This window comes from Crinia signifera, chromosome 6 (genome assembly GCF_055691185.1).
Source record: "Crinia signifera chromosome 6, ASM5569118v1, whole genome shotgun sequence".
In the NCBI taxonomy this organism is placed as follows: Eukaryota; Metazoa; Chordata; class Amphibia; order Anura; family Myobatrachidae; genus Crinia; species Crinia signifera.
In genome coordinates this window covers 86,741,613-86,759,840 of record NC_139222.1, presented here as the reverse complement: position 1 = coordinate 86,759,840, position 18,228 = coordinate 86,741,613, and the positions used below count along the sequence as shown (strand labels likewise).

General features: G+C 42.7%; 1 protein-coding gene across 5 annotated transcripts in view; it reads right to left on the bottom strand.

The window, feature by feature from the left end:
- Positions 1 to 18,228, bottom strand: part of PARG (poly(ADP-ribose) glycohydrolase) — a 98,928-nt gene that overhangs the window by 75,133 nt on the left and 5,567 nt on the right. For 2 of the 5 annotated variants that reach the window (XM_083146367.1, XM_083146368.1), the window contains exon 3: positions 14,167 to 14,955. The exons of 1 other annotated variant lie outside the window; for it this stretch is intronic. In XM_083146367.1, the coding sequence (XP_083002493.1) occupies positions 14,167 to 14,955 (789 nt within the window). Of the gene's footprint in view, positions 1 to 8,034; positions 8,151 to 14,166; positions 14,956 to 18,228 lie in introns of all 5 variants that reach the window. 2 more of the 5 variants (XM_083146371.1, XM_083146372.1) reach the window with 1 other exon arrangement.

Sequence of the window (18,228 nt, the reverse complement as noted above, 5' to 3'; positions counted from 1 at the left end):
CGTAGCCGCGCACATGGGCGGGATTTTGCCCAGTCGGAGCAGATTGGGGTGGCGTTTACCTGTTCGCTGGGCTCTGAATATACACAGCCCAGCGATCAGTTCTGAATGAGGCCCAAATAACAGAAATGCACTGAATTTAATGGTCGCTGTTTCCACCCTTGAAATTCAAACCCCAACCATTATGTAAATATCCTTTTATACGAAATATTTTCAGCAAAGTCTTTCTCCTGAAAATCTCTCGCTCTTTGGGGAAAAATAGCTTAGTGTGTACGCACTACTTTGATGATATATATATATATATATCTTTCAGAGATTTTGTCTAAAGGCCCATACACACTTATCGATTTTCACATGAAAATCGTTCAAAACAGCCGTTTTGAGCGATTTTCAGCTGAAAATCGCCTAGTGTGTATGCCCCACAGATTGCTTACTAGCGATGATGCGCGCTCCCGCATCATCGCTAGCGAGGACCCACGTCGGCTGGTTTTACCAGCATGCCAGCGATGATGGATGGTTTTTTATCCATCATCGCTGAGTCTGTACGCAGCACGGGCTGAAAGATTATCCACTTTCAGCCCGTGTACCGCCCCGCCGCCTCCCCCTGCTCGCAGCACGGAGACGGAGCAGGGGGAAAAAGACGCTTACCCGCCCGCAGCAGCTCCTGGTCCCCGCTGTCATCTGACCCTCTGACACTCTGACTGAGTGTCGGAACGCGGCAAAGTGCTTCCAGCCGCCCGCTCCAGTGTCCCTATGCTGACGCAGCTCCACTGCCACCAATGAAAGGCTTATATATATATATATATAAATATATAACCACTGCCACCAATGAAAGGCTTCCCTATGTATGTATGTATGTATGTATGTATGTATGTATGTATATGTATATATATATATATATATATATATATATATATATATATATATATATATATATATATATATATATATATATATATATATATATATATATATATATATATATATATATATATATATATAACCACTACCACCAATGCAAGGCTTCCCTAATAAATAAATAAAAAAATTATATATATATATTCAAACAACTCAGACAACATTAACATGTGTGGCAACGTCTTGTCTGAGTTATTTGAAGACCCCAGTGCCGCTGTACATTTATCTCCTATTTATCTGCCCGGTCATCACCGGACACCACTGAGGGCACGGGGCCCATTATCCTACAGAGCTGAGTGCCAGCTATCTTGCCGGCTATATATACCACGGCCCACCAATGTATATTATGCAGTAACAGCCGGGGTGGCGTTTACCTGATCGCTGGGCTACGAATATACCCAGCCCAGCAATCAGTTCTGAATCAGGCCCCAAAAACAGAAATGCACTGAAATTAAAGGGCCCCTGCTCCCACCCTTGGAATTCAAACCCCGCCCATTATGTAAATATCCTTTTTTAATGAAAGATTTTCATCAAAGTCTTTCGCCACCTGAAAATCTCTCGCTCTTTGGTGAAAATAGCTCAGTGTGTACGAACTACTTTGGTGAAAGATATATCTTTCAGAGATTTTGGCAAAGTCTTTTGAAATGAAAATCTTTAAGTGTGTATGGGCCTTAAAGGCCCATGCACACTTGAAGATTTTCATCTCAAAAGAATTTGCCAAATTCTTTGATAGATATATCTTTCACCAAAGTAGTGCATACACTCTGAGCTATTTTCCCAAAAGAGCAAGAGATTTTCAGGAGGCGAAAGACTTTGCTGAAAATCTTTCATTATAAATGGGCTGGGTTTGAATTCCAAGGGTTCCATATATACCGTACATTGGTGGCAGTGAGCATATAAATATATGAACATTGGTGGGCAGTGGGGGCAGTGTTGGCAGTAATGGATACATTGCTGGCCTGCGCAATAATGTGGGCAGTGTTGGCGCTAATTTATGCATTGCTGGCATAGACCACCAATGTATATGTTACCGCCAACACTGCCCACCAATGTTTATATATTTTTATGCCCACTGCCACCAATGGATATTTATTTAAATGCTTTTTCATTTAAACTGCCCACCTATGCATTTATTTAAATGGCATGCAGTGCTGGCCGCATCACCCGCCAGCCCCTTCCCTCCTGTGGAGCAATGCGGCGGCTGCATCACACCCCCTTCCCCAGTGGAGCGAGTAAGCGCCAGAGCTCCCCTCGCGCCTGGCCATCCCCCATGGAATCAGATGTGTGTGAAAATATATATATATATATATATATATATATATATATATATATATATATATATATATACATACATACTTGGATAGAGGATGCGGCACACCATTCACGTATAAACGATTCCTTTAATACGACAACGTTTCAATGCCTAGTATGGCATTTTCATCAGATTAAGCCTGATGAAAATGCCATACTAGGCATTGAAACGTTGTCGTATTAAAGGAATCGTTTATACGTGAATGGTGTGCCGCATCCTCTATCCAAGTATACCTAATCTTTTATGCTGGCACCCATGCAGCATTTCACGTAGGAGGCTGTGCCAGACACCCTGGATCGCTATATATATATATATATATATATATATATATATATATATATATATATATATATATATATAGTGCTGTTGGAGACTGTCAAATAATGGCCTCTCGATACAGAGCGGGTTAGGGGGCGGCAGGACTCAGATACAAAGAAGTGGACACAAGGCGGTTTTGAAGGACTGCATTTAAATGAATTCATTGGTGGCAGTGGGCAGAAAAATATAAACATTGGTGGCCAGTGTGTTTAGCTGGGCACTGGGCAGACAGCACTGCTGTCTGCTCCGTGTTAAACAGGCCAGGGGGTGGGGCGAGCCGGGTGATTAGCCTGGCTGGGGAGCAGCAGCAGCAGGCGGCCAGATGGAGCCTGGTGATGAGCGGGGCGGCGCGGACCAGCACAGCGTGAGTATGACAGGCAAGGGGACGGGGCAGCGGGACGGTCCGCCGGGCTGAAAGTGGTTAATCTTTTAGCCCGGCAGGCGTACACACACACACACACACACACACACACACACAGCGATGATGGATGAAAAGCCATCCATCATCGCAACATCTGCTGGTAAAACCAGCAGATGAACCACTTTTCTAGCGATGATGCGGGAGCGTGCATCATCGCTAGTGGGCAATACACACTAGGCGATTTTGAGCCGAAAAATCGCTCAAAACAGCTGTTTTGACCGATTTTCAGCTGAAAATCGTCCAGTGTGTATGGGCCTAAAGTCTTTGAGAGAGATATAGATATATATATATATATATATATATATATATATATATATATATATATATATATATATATATATATATATATATATATATCTCTTTCAGAGATTTTGTCAAAGTCTTTAGAAATGAAAATCTTCTAGTGTGTATGGGCCTTTACAGTGGTTTGAAAGTTTGTGAACCCTTGCATTTCTGCTGAAATTTGGCCTTAAACCTTTGAGTGCCAAGTGATTTTGTCAAAATAGGTGTGAAAATTGGCAAGCAATCATTTTTATTCATCTCAATGACCTGTAATGTTTACCTTAGGAAATATAATTTTTTTAAATTTATTTTTACAAAACATTTTTTATTTGAATTTATATATAAGAGAACCAAAGCAAACAATTAAGTCAATACTCATTTTTATATTGAGTTATAATGAACCATTATCATCTGTGAGTGGCAGAAGCATGTGAACCTTTGCTTTCAGTATCTGTTAGAATGCAGCAATAACTGTCTATATGTTTCTGGTATTTTTTGATTAATATTGAACCTAGTACAAAACCGCTTCAACTCTGTTATGTTGTTGGGTTTCCCCATGAACTGCTATTTTGCTTTGTTTCTTTATTTACTTTTAGTATTAGGTATGGCTTTAAAATAGATCATACTAATATATCATACTATAAAGTGTAAAGTAGACAAAAATAGAGGACTCTTAAAGTGCCAGAATATCTTGTTTCTGTATTTGCCCATCACTATATAGGAGTGGTTGCCAAACGTTTCAGAGCCTCAGCAAAATTGAGCAATGGTTCTCAAACTAGTTGCAGGGTGCCATGAGTTGGTTGTCCAGGACTAAATCAAAATATTTAAGGTCAGTGATAGGTAAAAAAATGAGTGCTTGGTGCTGCCAATCATAAAACATGTAGCCAATGAGCGGCACAATTGCACACGGACACATAACTGACCCCAAGGATGACTGGTAGGCAGCATATTAGCATTTATTTTTTTCATGGAACTCCTAGGCCAATAGTTTCTTATTAATAAATTCTGCAAAACTTATTAAAATACATTGTGCTTACAGATCATCCTTTGATTCAGATATGCAGTGGGACAGGGTTGAGCATATATTTTATGACTGGTAGCCTCCAAGTTCTGGTTTTGCCTATCACACGCATAATAATTTGATTTGGTCCAAGATCATCAACCCATGGCACAAAGAATGTGTTGGCAATAAGTAGACTACCTTCTAGCTCCCAAATACTATTTAAGGTCCTCAATTCCTTCTCCTGGATCTTATATTCAGAGGCAGTACACAAAATAGATTTTTAGAGTCATTATGAGGGTAGAGAGAGAGGAGGCATGACCATTGTGGTGGGATGCCCTAAGTGAGGGGATGCTCCAAGGGGTGGGGAAGTGGTTAACCGGGAAAGCATGCCTCCCCCTTCTGACATGAATCCATGGACAATGGCCACTACTACTATTCGTGCCTACGTTACCTTGGTGGTCTAGTGGGGGTGCAAGGACAACCTAGGCCCCACTGCCAATAGTCTCACTCACCGGTTGTGACAGCTGTGATGTGCCTAAACTGCTTCCCTTTGGGTTTGGCTGTGGTCCCTGGGGTTGGGCGTAGTGGCAATGAGGGCTTCCTATAAAATTCTGCCTGTGGCTGGGGTATAGGGTAGAGCAGGGGTGGCCAAACCTGTCCTCAAGATCTAGCAACCGTGCATGTTTTCCAGGCAACCTGTGGATGTAGTAGGAGTGAATGCAGTAAGTTTGAAAAAGTGACAGTTAGTAATGACTACAGCTGTGCAGCAGCTAGGTAACCTGGAAAACGTGGACCGTTGGTAGATATCGAGGACCGGTTTGGCCACCCCTGTGGTAGAGTTACCCTGTCCTGCTAGGCGAAGATATTTAACCATGTGGTGGCCAGATTTCAAGCTCAACCACCTTATACCCATTTGCTAAATCTGGTTGGTTGCTATGGGCAAAACATTCACTTTTTAGAAACTTTAGTAAAAGCTATCTCCAGGGTTTATGGAACTTGTATACAGCCATGTGTAAATGCAACGTTCGAAGGCAGGTGCTGAAAGACTTGCTATGAAATTAGGCCAGGGAGTTTGCTCCAGTGAATAAGTGAGCCGGAATCGGGATGAGCTGTATATACGACTAATAACAGCCAGCGGATGGAAGAGATGGCGCCTGCATCCACTTCCAGTGTCAGATGAGATGCCCATGTGCAAGCTTAGTTCCGGGAACAGAGTCAGCCTCACACATTTCTCGACCTATAAAAGCGGTAATTTTACCAGATGAAATTATCAATGTAAGTATACTGGAAAAAAGGGTATGTGTGTACCCAGCGCTGAATAGTGAGTAGCAGCTGGTCTCTTGTAAGTGGGTTTACGCAAAAACCCAAATACAATATACAGACAGAAGAAGGAACAAGTGACCAGCGCTGTAACAGATACTCAATAAAGGTTATCTTTCTTGGAGATTGTTTCTATTCTCCGCAATGAATTCTTCCTGATGCTAGTCGGTAATTAACTTACAATTGAATTCACTCAGGCGTACCCGTAGCAGTTTCTTTGCATATCCCTCATACAAGAAGAGAAGTCGACATGCAGAACAAACGACATGGAGTTGACTTACATGAAAATTCATCTCGCGTACACATCAGGGTATCTTTGTTTAGTCAGATCACTGCGGACGTCCAGGAACAGGTAACAAGGTATGTTTATTCACAGGTTCACAGATCCACAGCATCCAACATAGAAAAAAACAAAGACAAAACGGAATCCAGATAGCGACGGTGCAGGTGGGCGGGTTGCCGGCGGCTTCCTCCTTGCTGTACGGTTAGCCGCAGACAAACCGAGTAAGATGTCGGAGGTCCAAAGGTTGCTTGTGGTGCCGCACAGATCCGTTCCACAGCTCCTGCCAAGTGGGGTGAGCGGCTTGATCAACGCGTTTCGGATATTACACGATATCCTTTTTCAAGATCTTGAAAAAGGATATCGTGTAATATCCGAAACGCGTTGATCAAGCCGCTCACCCCTCTTGGCAGGAGCTGTGGAACGGATCTGTGCGGCACCACAAGCAACCTTTGGACCTCCGACATCTTACTCGGTTTGTCTGCGGCTAACCGTACAGCAAGGAGGAAGCCGCCGGCAACCCGCCCACCTGCACCGTCGCTATCTGGATTCCGTTTTGTCTTTGTTTTTTTCTATGTTGGATGCTGTGGATCTGTGAACCTGTGAATAAACATACCTTGTTACCTGTTCCTGGACGTCCGCAGTGATCTGACTAAACAAAGATACCCTGATGTGTACGCGAGATGAATTTTCATGTAAGTCAACTCCATGTCGTTTGTTCTGCATGTCGACTTCTCTTCTTGTATGAGGGATATGCAAAGAAACTGCTACGGGTACGCCTGAGTGAATTCAATTGTAAGTTAATTACCGACTAGCATCAGGAAGAATTCATTGCGGAGAATAGAAACAATCTCCAAGAAAGATAACCTTTATTGAGTATCTGTTACAGCGCTGGTCACTTGTTCCTTCTTCTGTCTGAAATTATCAATGTGATAGGTCCATACACGTTGGATGACTCTGTTGCCGAAGCATGATCACATCTTCCAATTTCTACTTATGTTGTTTAAAGTATTCTGTTTCTGTAGTTACTTTTCTCATATATTTACCATAGAAGAGTAGTAGTGAATACATTTATAAGATGGCAATGATGGCATGACCATCAGTGTGGTGGTCTATACAAGTTTTCAGATATTTTGATGGTACTTGTGTAGTTTCACGGCACCACCTAACACTACGTTGTCAGTGTAGCCCAATGGCAGCCTAGCGTAGTTATCATAGTGTCCCCATCAGGCAGCGTAGTCACAGTTCTGTCCCCAAAGAGTCCCCGGCAAGCCTAGTGAGTGCCTCTCACACAGCGCCGGTAACCGCCAGACCCCATGCGCTGGCGGACGCCGGTGGAGAGGCGCTCCATCTGCCTAAGATGCACAGCAACCCTCCCCGTGTCCACTTCAGGGAGACGGTCAGGGTTAGGGGGTCGGTCGCGCGTGCGTCTCGCGCACAAAGGGGGGGGGGGGGTGCGGGCGCAAGTGCATCTCATTCACAATAAAGTTCAAATGATAGAGATCGATATATAGAGATCGATATATAGAGATATAGAGTCACATCTGGCACTTGCTGAAGGGCAGCCGATGCCTGACATCTCCACTGGGTATGCACAATTAAATGCTTCATCGATTGTGATGTAGCATCATGCGATGATCAAAGACCTCTGTATAAGCCTCGGCATACTCTGGCTGGCTGCTGAAACTCTTCTGATGGGGGAAGGAAGCCCAAGATCAAAAACAAAGAACCTGTCCTTGGCACTCCTGAGTAATGCCAGAGTTGTATAAAACTGTCAATCATGCTGCGGCTAAGTGAGGACTGTGAGTGAGCACACAGGACTGGTTCTGCACTTGTGTAGAACAGGTCCCGCACATGTACATTAGTCCTCAGATTTATGTACAGCTCTGAATCAGGCCTCAAATCTTTAGTTAGAACAAATTACACATGATTGAATAATGGAACTTGACGTTGGGTTTATTTAAAGGGGAAGAAAAAATCACATAGAAAGTCAAAAATCAGGTTCAAATTCCATGGTATTGTTACATTATTATTACCACCAACATACATTTTTGTATTTCTACATGCATTTATTAGCTATATAAGCCGCTATAAATGGGCAGACTTTTTAAAAGATCTTAAACATTCAAAAGTTTCCATTCAAACAGAGGACAAATAAATGGACTTGAACAGGTGAAACTTACACATCACTGAAGGAGCATTCAACTGTGTGATAATCAAAATGCCTCTTCCATAATCCTCGTTTAACTTCCAGAACAGCGAAAAACGCTAATCCACAGGGTGCAATATACCTCATCATCTGGCGACGACACAACGCATACAAGTCACTGTAACAAACTGTTCTCATGGCTAATTCCTCTGCACTCTAGATGCAACACCAATACAGAAATTACAGCTATCCAGAAAGTGGGCAATGCACAGTACCAAAACCTGTGAAATATTTTATTAAATAAGTCAAATGGAGAGGACTGTCAAATATGTTTCAAGTCTAACTTCACTTATCAATTTAAGACATGTATAGTCTGGTTGACCATAGGGGGACAATCACCAAATTAAAAGGCTGATCTGTCTCAATTGCCTTAAGCTGCCCATACACTGAGCCGTTCGCCGGCATCCGTTCTGTACTATGCGATGCGTGCTCCCGCGCATCACATAGTACGGTACCTAAAAGTATGTGCTGCACATACTTTTTGTGTTAGGTACACATCGTATCGGATCGCAGTGCATGCACACTGCATGCACTAGGGATGCGATCCGGTCCGATGTGTGCTGTTTAAGTCCCAAACGGATCCGTTAAACGGACCGTGTATGGGCTCCTTTAGATGCTTATTCTCCTCGCATTTGATTCTCATTTCTGCTTGCACTTCTGAAGGCTGCAAGCAGGATTAATGGTTAACTGAATGTATTATATTTGTGTTAAGTATTTATCTATTTCTTTACATGCAAAATAGGTCTAACAGGCTCTCACACACACAAACTGTGGGTCTGTTTCATATCTGCACCGTAATAAAACCATGTTGCACCTCTGGTATATTTAAAGTGTTCAGAGAGATGTAAAGTTGGGAAGTGATGAGTTTTTGCTTAAATTATACATTTTAGTATAAAAACAAAGCAGAGTAGTAATTTTTCACTACATGCATATGTATTTTCTGTGCATGCAAAAAAATAAACGCATTTGTACCCCTTGCGTGCAACATGGTTTGCTGACATTGCTCTTATTTTTTATTTGCTCCAAACCTTTCAAGATCATGGAAATCGTAAATAAAAAAACAGATTCTCTGAGGAAAGCATACAAAGGACAACTCTAACAAACTACTTTAGTATTCTAGCTTCCGCACTGAAGCGGACAAAATACAAACTGAAAAACAGCCTTTACATGGGTGCCGGAAGGGGTCCCGACAGTCGGGATCCAGACAGGCATGTACCAGACGTCATGATCCCGACTGTCAAAACACAGACAGCCGGGTTCCCGACGGCCTTCGGCTATTTTCCCTCGTGGGGGTCCACTGCCGCCCATAGAGGGAGAATAGAATAGGTGGCTCGCGTAGCGATCCACCGTGCCCGCAGCGAGCCAACAAGGGGCTTAGTTGCGCTCACCATAGGATACAGGAGGATTCAGTCAGTCGCACAATACAAAAGATATGTAAGGGTGGACCCCCCTTAGGTAGATTAATGTGTGTATTTATAAAAATACAAATGCCCTCACCATGCTGTCTGGGTCCGGCCAGTCGGGATCCCGACGTCGGGCTAATGACTGTCGGGATCCCGACTGTCGGACCCCTGTACCACACCCCCTTTACATAGCCTTATTGTGAGCCAGTTTTACAAAACCATCAGCACTCAGGAAATTACTATATTTCACGTCATGGGCTATGTAGTCAGTCTGAGTTTCAGCAGATTCCATAAAAAAACTTTATATTATGATGCATTTCACGGCCTGCTTATTATCTTGAAAAAAGCTCCTGTGAGGGAAACGCGTTAGGGGACCCATTTGGGAACAAATCAGCATTTACTTGTTGTCACTTGGACATCTAACCGGCTTCCTGTGCATACTTCAGCCTACAAATTGCCACTTTGCTATCAACTAAATCATCTTTTTAGTCGCTGAAAGTGACGTCCGCACCAGGACGTGAATCAGAGGGGGAGATCCACTGATTGCAATTGGACACGGTCACCAGCCTTTACACCGCTTCCACCTGTCCGTAGCCCAAGTCGCATATTTGATTATCCATCCAGGGAGATACAACAAGTGAGAGGTGCCATACAGAGGACATGTCCAGTCTACCCAATCTGCCTGTGTATAGTGTGTCACGGAACATCTCACCACAATCTGTGTGTGGAGCGATACGGCGGGTGTGAGATGCCATCTCCGGTGTCACACCGGAGGAGTGCCCTGTCTACAATACAACCTCTCCAGCAGTAGTCCCGTCTGCATTTCTATTTCCATACAGCATGGAGCAGCACGGCGGGTGAGAGACGCTGTGTATTGTACACCAGTTCATTTGACTACTACACTTCAAATCCCTCTGATCCCCGGCATCCAGTTGACACATCTATTATCAGTTTATATCAAACAGACCCCTGCTGTGGGTGTCAAGTCCCGGCACCACAGCATATTGGCAAGTAATACAATATGTAATTGATTAAATCTTTGGTTATATGCACAGGAATAGAACTCTAAACAAAGTGATATTTGAATCTATAAATGTAAAGCAACAGTGCAGTTTCCACCATCTTTTTCCATCTTGTAGAAAATAGCAGGACCAGAAAAAGAAAAGCTATGATGACACAAAGTAAAACTAAGAAAGCAGAAACAGCACAGCACAGCACAGCATTGGTTGTTTTGTTGAAAATAAGGGGGAAAAAAAAGTGATTGGGGAGTGTAATGGTGTGTACACACGGTGAGATTCCATTGCTACTAGACTTAAGATTTTGCTAACTCTGTACTACAGGTTGAGTATCCCGTATCCGAATATCCCTTATCCGAATTATTCCGAAAACCATACATTCCAGAAAGTGAAATTTTTTTTTTTTTTTTTTTTTGTTAAAAACTCACTGGGGACATTTGTAACAGCATTACTGAGGACATGATATGTAACTGGCACTATATATGTACAAGAACATGATTGCTTGGCATTCAAATTCAATATCTGAGATAGTACACAAACTTTTTTCATGTTCTTGAAACCTTGTTTTTTGAACAAATTAAATATATATGTGTGCATTTCATGTGTTTGATGTGTTTATACAACATAAATGCAAGATACTTCAAAATACATCATTGAAATATTAAAATATTCTGAAATACGGAATAATCTGTTATCCAAAATTCTCCTGGTCCCGAGCATTTTGGATATGGGATACTCAACCTGTATTTACATACAATTCATGTAATCTACGTTCGATTTGCACTATTTAGTCATTGCTGCCCTGTCTGTCTGGGTTTCGATTTGTGATGTCCCGGGAGTGTGCATCGGGATCGCAAGGTAAAAAACCTGTGCGATCTGCATGTGTCCCGATACGATTTTGAATATACAGTGTCAAATCTCACTGTGTATACAAAGCATAAGAAAGGAACAGAACAAGATTATAATTCTAATAATGCCAGTACAAATACTAGGGCTAGGTCATAGGTGAGGAGTACTGAAATAATATTGGTAAAACAATACTGTATATTAGCAGTGTACAAGAGCAACTGGAAACAACATATTACATCAAATCATTAGACTGGATCTTTCGTGGTAGCTTAACGCTTTGAGTGCCATGTGAATTTGTCAAAATAGGTGTAAAAGTTCCCAAATATTTTTATTTATCATAATGAACTGTAATGTTTACCTTATATAGGAAATTATTTTTTTAACACCTTTTTTATTTGAATTTATATAACAAATGTGAGCGACGCTGGCATTTTAAGCAGCTATTTTGCACATCTCTCAGATGTTGGCAGTCAAAGGGTTAACCCTTGAGGGGAGGGGGGGTGTAATTCAGTTGTTTTCTAGGTGGCACAATTCAATTGTTCTGCCACTTAGGCATCATCACTGCTGGTGCAGACATTTCCTAAAATAGAAAGCATGCAGAAATGTGTCCTGTTGGGGCGCCCAAATGGGACTTTTCACATTATATGTTTTATGCACTACTGTTGGCTTGGCCGTCCCTCACTTCCACGCCATTCTATAGCTCCAAGCTACACTGACACACTCGCTGCGGTTCACATCACAGATGGCTGAGCGTGCCCAATTTCCAACAGTGATCCTCTGTGCTCCCCTTCATTCTCTACAAGATTTCAGTTCTCAGGACAGAGCACTAATTAATAAGCATATTAGAAAACAATTATTTAATGTTAAGTTTGCACAGAAAAAGTGCATTTCATTAGTTTTCTTGTGGGCAGTAGGAAGAGACTAGGCTGTGACCCATAACTGCTAAACTGACATAATATACCAAGTTATTGAGCAGCTGTCAACATAAGCTATATGGACAAAATTATCTGGCCACAGCTGTTTATTATTGAAATCAGGGGTTTAAATCAGACCCCTTTGCCACAGGTGTATACAATCAGGCATCTAGCCATGCAGTCTCCATTTGCAAACAATTGTGATACAAACTGGGGGATAGCATGCCAAATTTGCAATAAGACGGATAGTGAAATGTCATCTCTGCTGGATCACCCACCGTCAAATGTAAGTGATATTATTAGGAACAGCAGCAACTCAGCCACGAAGCAGAAGACCACCTAAAATCACAGATCGGGGTCAATGACTGCTAAGGTGCATGGTGTGTATAAGTCAGCAATGCTCTGTTAATTCCATAGCTGATGAGTTCCAAATTTCCACTGGCATTAATGAAATCACAAAAGCTGTATGGCAGGAGCTTAATGGAATGGGTTTCCATGGCGAGAGCAGCTGCAAGCAAGCCTCACATCACCCAATCCAATGCCAAGTGTCGGATGGAGCGGTGTAAAGCACACTGACACTGGACCATCGAGCAGGGGAAATGTGTTCTGTGGAGTGAAAAATCCCACTTCTCTGCAACTGCCGTTTCCCACATGGTGGGTGCCACCCAGCACAGGGCAATGCCAGCAAGCATCTAAAGTCCCTCCCCATGAAGCGATCGTACTGTGATCGCATCTCAGAAACGCAATCAGATCATGAAGTTGCGATCGCATTTGTAAGGCAGCAATTTGGCACCGGGAGCACAGGGTTGCGAAAACCATCCAATAGCGATTTCCGCACTTCAGTGTGCCAAGCTGGCTCAGGACCAGTCATACAGTATGCAGACTACTATAGTGCACGCTCTACCCCAGCCCCATGGTGTACTAGGCTATGAGGAAGATGTAAGCTACAGAAACAAAGGCAATCTGATAACAGATGCAGCATGTCCGTATTGCTTACACCAACAATAGTTCCAAAATGTTTTGGTAACTGAAGCTACAATGCTTTGAGTGGTAAATGGATAAAATATCCTCATATTTTACTATGCATATAAAAAATACAGTAAACCAAGTAGAAGCTGGGGCAGATATCACATATATAGAGGCTCTTGTTGTCCCAAGGGAAAAGGTGTTTAACCACTCGCCTGGTGTAAACCTATGGGATACGACTACAACCAGGAGAGCTTTGCCTGATCAGGCCGTATCCTATACATCGGTGATGTGCTGTCCATCCCGCCAGAATCTCCATCTTTTAGGTGGCAAATCTGTTCCTCATGCTGCAGTCTGTGACTGCCCACATCACTCCTTAAATTGTGGCCCAGAATACCATGCAGGAGGCATTCCGTGAACTGTAACTCAAAGTGCGAGGAGGGGGACGTAGTTCGCCCTCTAGCACAACTACTGTATGCTCATCTCTACGTGTGCAGAGAATAGATGTAGTAAGGGGGATTAAAGGCCAGTCCCCTCTGACTTGTTCATTGAGATGAGGTGGTGGGGCTATACCAAGGTAGGGGGTGTTTAAAAGACAGCGGGTCATCAAAGGAGAGGTAGGTGCTGCCCCATTAAAAGATTTTTGGCTGGGGGTGGAATAGTAAATATCGGAAATGGAGTCCCCCGTGGCAAGAGATCCCCAACATTATCAATCCTCAGCACAGTATCAATGGGTTAATTCCCCAACCCACCTGTCATTATGTGTAATGTTTATTTTACAAATGGGGGCTTACGTACATCTCCCCTAGGCATTTTATCAATAATATTTTTAAATTGTTTCAAATAGGAAAAATCCAACTTTTTTTTTTTCCTTTTGCAGTTCAGAAAACTAATACACACACACACACACACACACACACACACACACAATGTAAAGAGCATGCATGAAAACTTATACCTCATTTCTTCTGTCCTATATTCAGGCTTATGGGGGGATTCAATTCCCTTGAGGTGATCAGACAATTTTCGTAATCTCTGGCTTTCAATACTTTTTCCTACTGCTTCAACTTCACAAGCAACATGGTCATCAGACTGTTCTCCATCCTTCCCACTGCAGCTCTCTTGTTCTTCTTTCAGCTCGCAGTCAGACTTTATTTCTAGTTTCAGCTTGGATTCATCTTCTATTTCATGGTTGTCAACATCCATGGGCGACACAGTTTCCCTTTCCCGGTCGACTGGTCCATGTTCATATTCCTGTGTCCCTTCATCATCTAAGGTTGCTAGAAGGTCATCAGAAAGTGGACCTTGGCTTCCATAATTAAGAGACGTGGCATCACAGGAGGATGAATTTGTTGCTGCTGACTTCCTTTCTTCATCTTTCCGGACTGCGTTATTGTCATCGGATGAAGGTTTTTCTGTTTGGTCTTTTTCTGGCTTGTTTAGTGCTCCAACTTCTCTATCTGACACTGGACTTCGGCTCTGTTCTAGGCTTTCAGAATAAGTAAGAGCGGGATCACTCTGTAAGAAATTTATCGTTGTTGACTTAATTTCTTCATCGTTACAGACATTGTCATTTGATAAAGGTTCTTGTGTTTCAGCAATTTCTGGATTGTTTAGGTTATGATCTTTAGTGTGCGTTTCTGTGCCTGAAGAGTTGTCTGTAACCCTGCTTCCATCACATACGTTAGTCTTTCCTTCTGAACTCATCTTGATGGTTATATGGCTGTGACTGCATTTACTATGACACCTGTACAACAACAGAAATTAGGGTAACTTAACACTACAGTGCCGGGAACCCTGTAACAAGATGGCTCTCCTAGCAAGATGTTCTCCTAGGACACAACACATGATATATAAACACAAAAACAAGTCAGATTACATGGACATATTGAGGGGATATTCAACACAATTGATGTAATATGCCACCCCAAATCATCACCAGCATAACAAGAATTGGTACTCTTTACCTAGAAGGGCGCCCATCGCGGGCATCGCATGCGATGCGACCGACGCGATGACCGCGATTTCCCATAGGGAACAATGTTAAATGTCCCAATTGACCCGATTTTCCATAGGGAACAATGTTAAATGGCCCACAGAGGCCAAATAGGCACCCTGAAGTGTGAAATGGCCCCCCCCAATTGTTAACGCCACCCCACGATCAACGCCAACCCGAAGCGTGGCGAGCGCAGCGGTACGCGTCCTCCGACCTTTTCATACCCCCACTATCCACGTCGGCGTGGAGTTGAGAATAGAAAGTGTGGCGAGCGCAGCGAGCCACCGAGCCCGAAGCGTGGCGAGCCCCGCGAGGGGACGCGGACACCTTCACAGGTATACGCGTCCTCTCGCGGGCTTCACAGGTGTCCGCCTCCCCTCGCCACACTTTCTATTCTCAACTCCACGCCGACGTGGATAGTGGGGGTATGAAAAGGTTGTAGGACCCATACCGCTGCGCTCGCCACGCTTCGGGTTGACGTTGATCGTGGGGTGGCGTTAACAATTTCACACTTCAGGGTGCCTATTTGGCCTCTGTGGGCAATTTAACATTGTTCCCTATGGAAAATCGGGTCAATTGGGACATTTAACATTGTTCCCTATGGGAAATCGCGGTCATCGCGTCTGTCGCATCGCATGCGATTTTTTGGTCGCATGCGATGCGACAAACGCGTTTTTTTTTTCCTTACGATGCCCACGATCAAAATCGTGGGCGCCCTTCTAGGTAAAGAGTACCCAAGTTTTTCCCTCATGATGATAGCACTACGGCACATTGCCGATATGCATGTACAGTAGCAGGGCATTGTCACGGCACATAGTGGTATACTGAAGTCTACCATTTAAGTTCCAGACCCCCTGTGGTATAGTTACTAAAGAGCGGGTCTCTAGAAGTGTAGATGTTGCTTATACCAACCAATCACATTCTACTTATTTATTGAGCTTCTAGAAGATATTAGCTATCTTGATTGCTATGGGCAAAATCTACACTTGTTGACATCTGCACTTAAAATATACCCTAAGTTGTTTATCTTCTTCCTCCCTTATTATTGATTAGCAATCAGTTTTATTAAATATTAGACTGGAAATATGTAGATCATAATGTAGCAAGTAAATCAATGACATCATGAAATGCTCAGACTGGTCTTCTCACAATATAGTAACAAAGTCAGTCTGGACCATTGGTCAGTCTGGACCATTAGTACAGCGCTGCTTGTTTACATACAAGAAAAAACATGTTCGTTCACATCTGTACATTTCCAGATTTGGGTCATACAAAAGACCCAACACTGAATGTGGCTCAACACTGAATGTGGCTCTAGATCACAGGTCTTCAACCTGTGGCCCTCCAGATGTTGTGAAACTACATTTCCCAGCATTCCCTGACAGTTTTGGCATGCTCTTATAAGAAAAAATGTGGCAATGCATGTTGGAACATGTAGTTTCACAACATCTGGAGGGCCATAGGTTGAAGACCCATGCTCTAGATCCTTGATGGCTAACCTTGACACTCCAGATGTTGTTGAACTACACATTCCAGCATGCTCTGCTTCAGTTTTGCTATTTGGCCAAATAGCAAAACTGAAGCAGAGCATGCTGGGATGTGTAGTTCAACAACAGCTGGAGTGTCAAGGTTAGCCATCAAGGCTCTAGATCAGTGGTTCCCAACCCTGGTCCTCAAGTACCCCCAACAGTGCACATTTTCCAGGTCTCCACACAGAATCGCAAGCAAAATAATTAGCTCCACCTGTGGATCTTTTAAAATGTGACTGAATAATGAGTGCACCTGCTGGGTGACCTGGAAAACGTGCACTGTTGGGGGTACTTGAGGACCAGGTTTGGGAACCACTGCATTAGATGAATACGCAGACTAGATTTAGCAATCTAAATTGTCCATTTATCTCTGCTTGCTATGCTAGAATAGAACTCGTTGACTGATGTTTCATTTCACTGACACATGCCTTTTACTGAAATGCATTTTTTATGCATTTGAGACTAGTATTATGTATTAGCAGTGAGTGATATCTACAATTATCAAGAGATCATTAGTCATATTCATTGACTACTTTACTCAGATAATGCAATACAGGTTGAGCATCCCTTATCCAAAATACTCAGGACCAGAAGAATTTTGGATAACTGATTATTCCTTATTTTTGAATATTTGTATATTTGAATGAGGTATATTCAGGTATCTTGCATTTATGTTGTATAAGCAAACATGAAATACACACAAATATATTTTACACAAATCATCTCCTTGCACATATTTAGTGCCAGTTACATGTTATATTCCAAGTAGTGCCAGTTACAAAATGTAACCCATAGGTTTTTAGAAAAAAATAAAAATATAAGTACATATTTGGAGACTATGGTTTTCGGAATAATTTGGATAACGGATACTCAACCTGTAGAGAATTACTTTGCAACAGATGTATTCTCATACATCCAAGTTTCAATATTCCATGCACCTTGAGATGCCTGGCGTGAGTGAGCTGGCGATTCCCAGGTGACTTTGCAGACGTTGGATTTTACAGAAAAATGTATCTTATTTGCATTAGCATTATATGACACACAAGCAGCTCATGCGTGTGTGGCTGTATCTTCATGTGAAATGCTGTTACAGTATGTTTTTTTGAGTAAACCATTGTAGCTGTGACCAGTTAAATGGAAAATGTTGTCCAATAAGAGACAGAGCTACCGTACTGCATTAGGGATGTTGGAGGACATATCAGTAACTGCTACAACAATGCTTAGTTCACCAGATCAGCCCCTAGTGTTCAAAGTGGGCCCTGCACCTTTCAAAACCAATGCAGTTCCTCTTTTTCTGCCTGTGGTGCCACTTTCTCCTGTTGTGTTTCTAGCACAGACTGATCTGTATTTCAGCAGAGAGATCGACCAAACTGTGCTTGACGCACCACAGCAGAGAGTGACACCGCATGCAGATTGGACAGCAACTTTAGATGGCAAAAATAAATCAAAATAAACATCAGGGAACTCACTCAGCTGATATATTGCAAATCCTTAT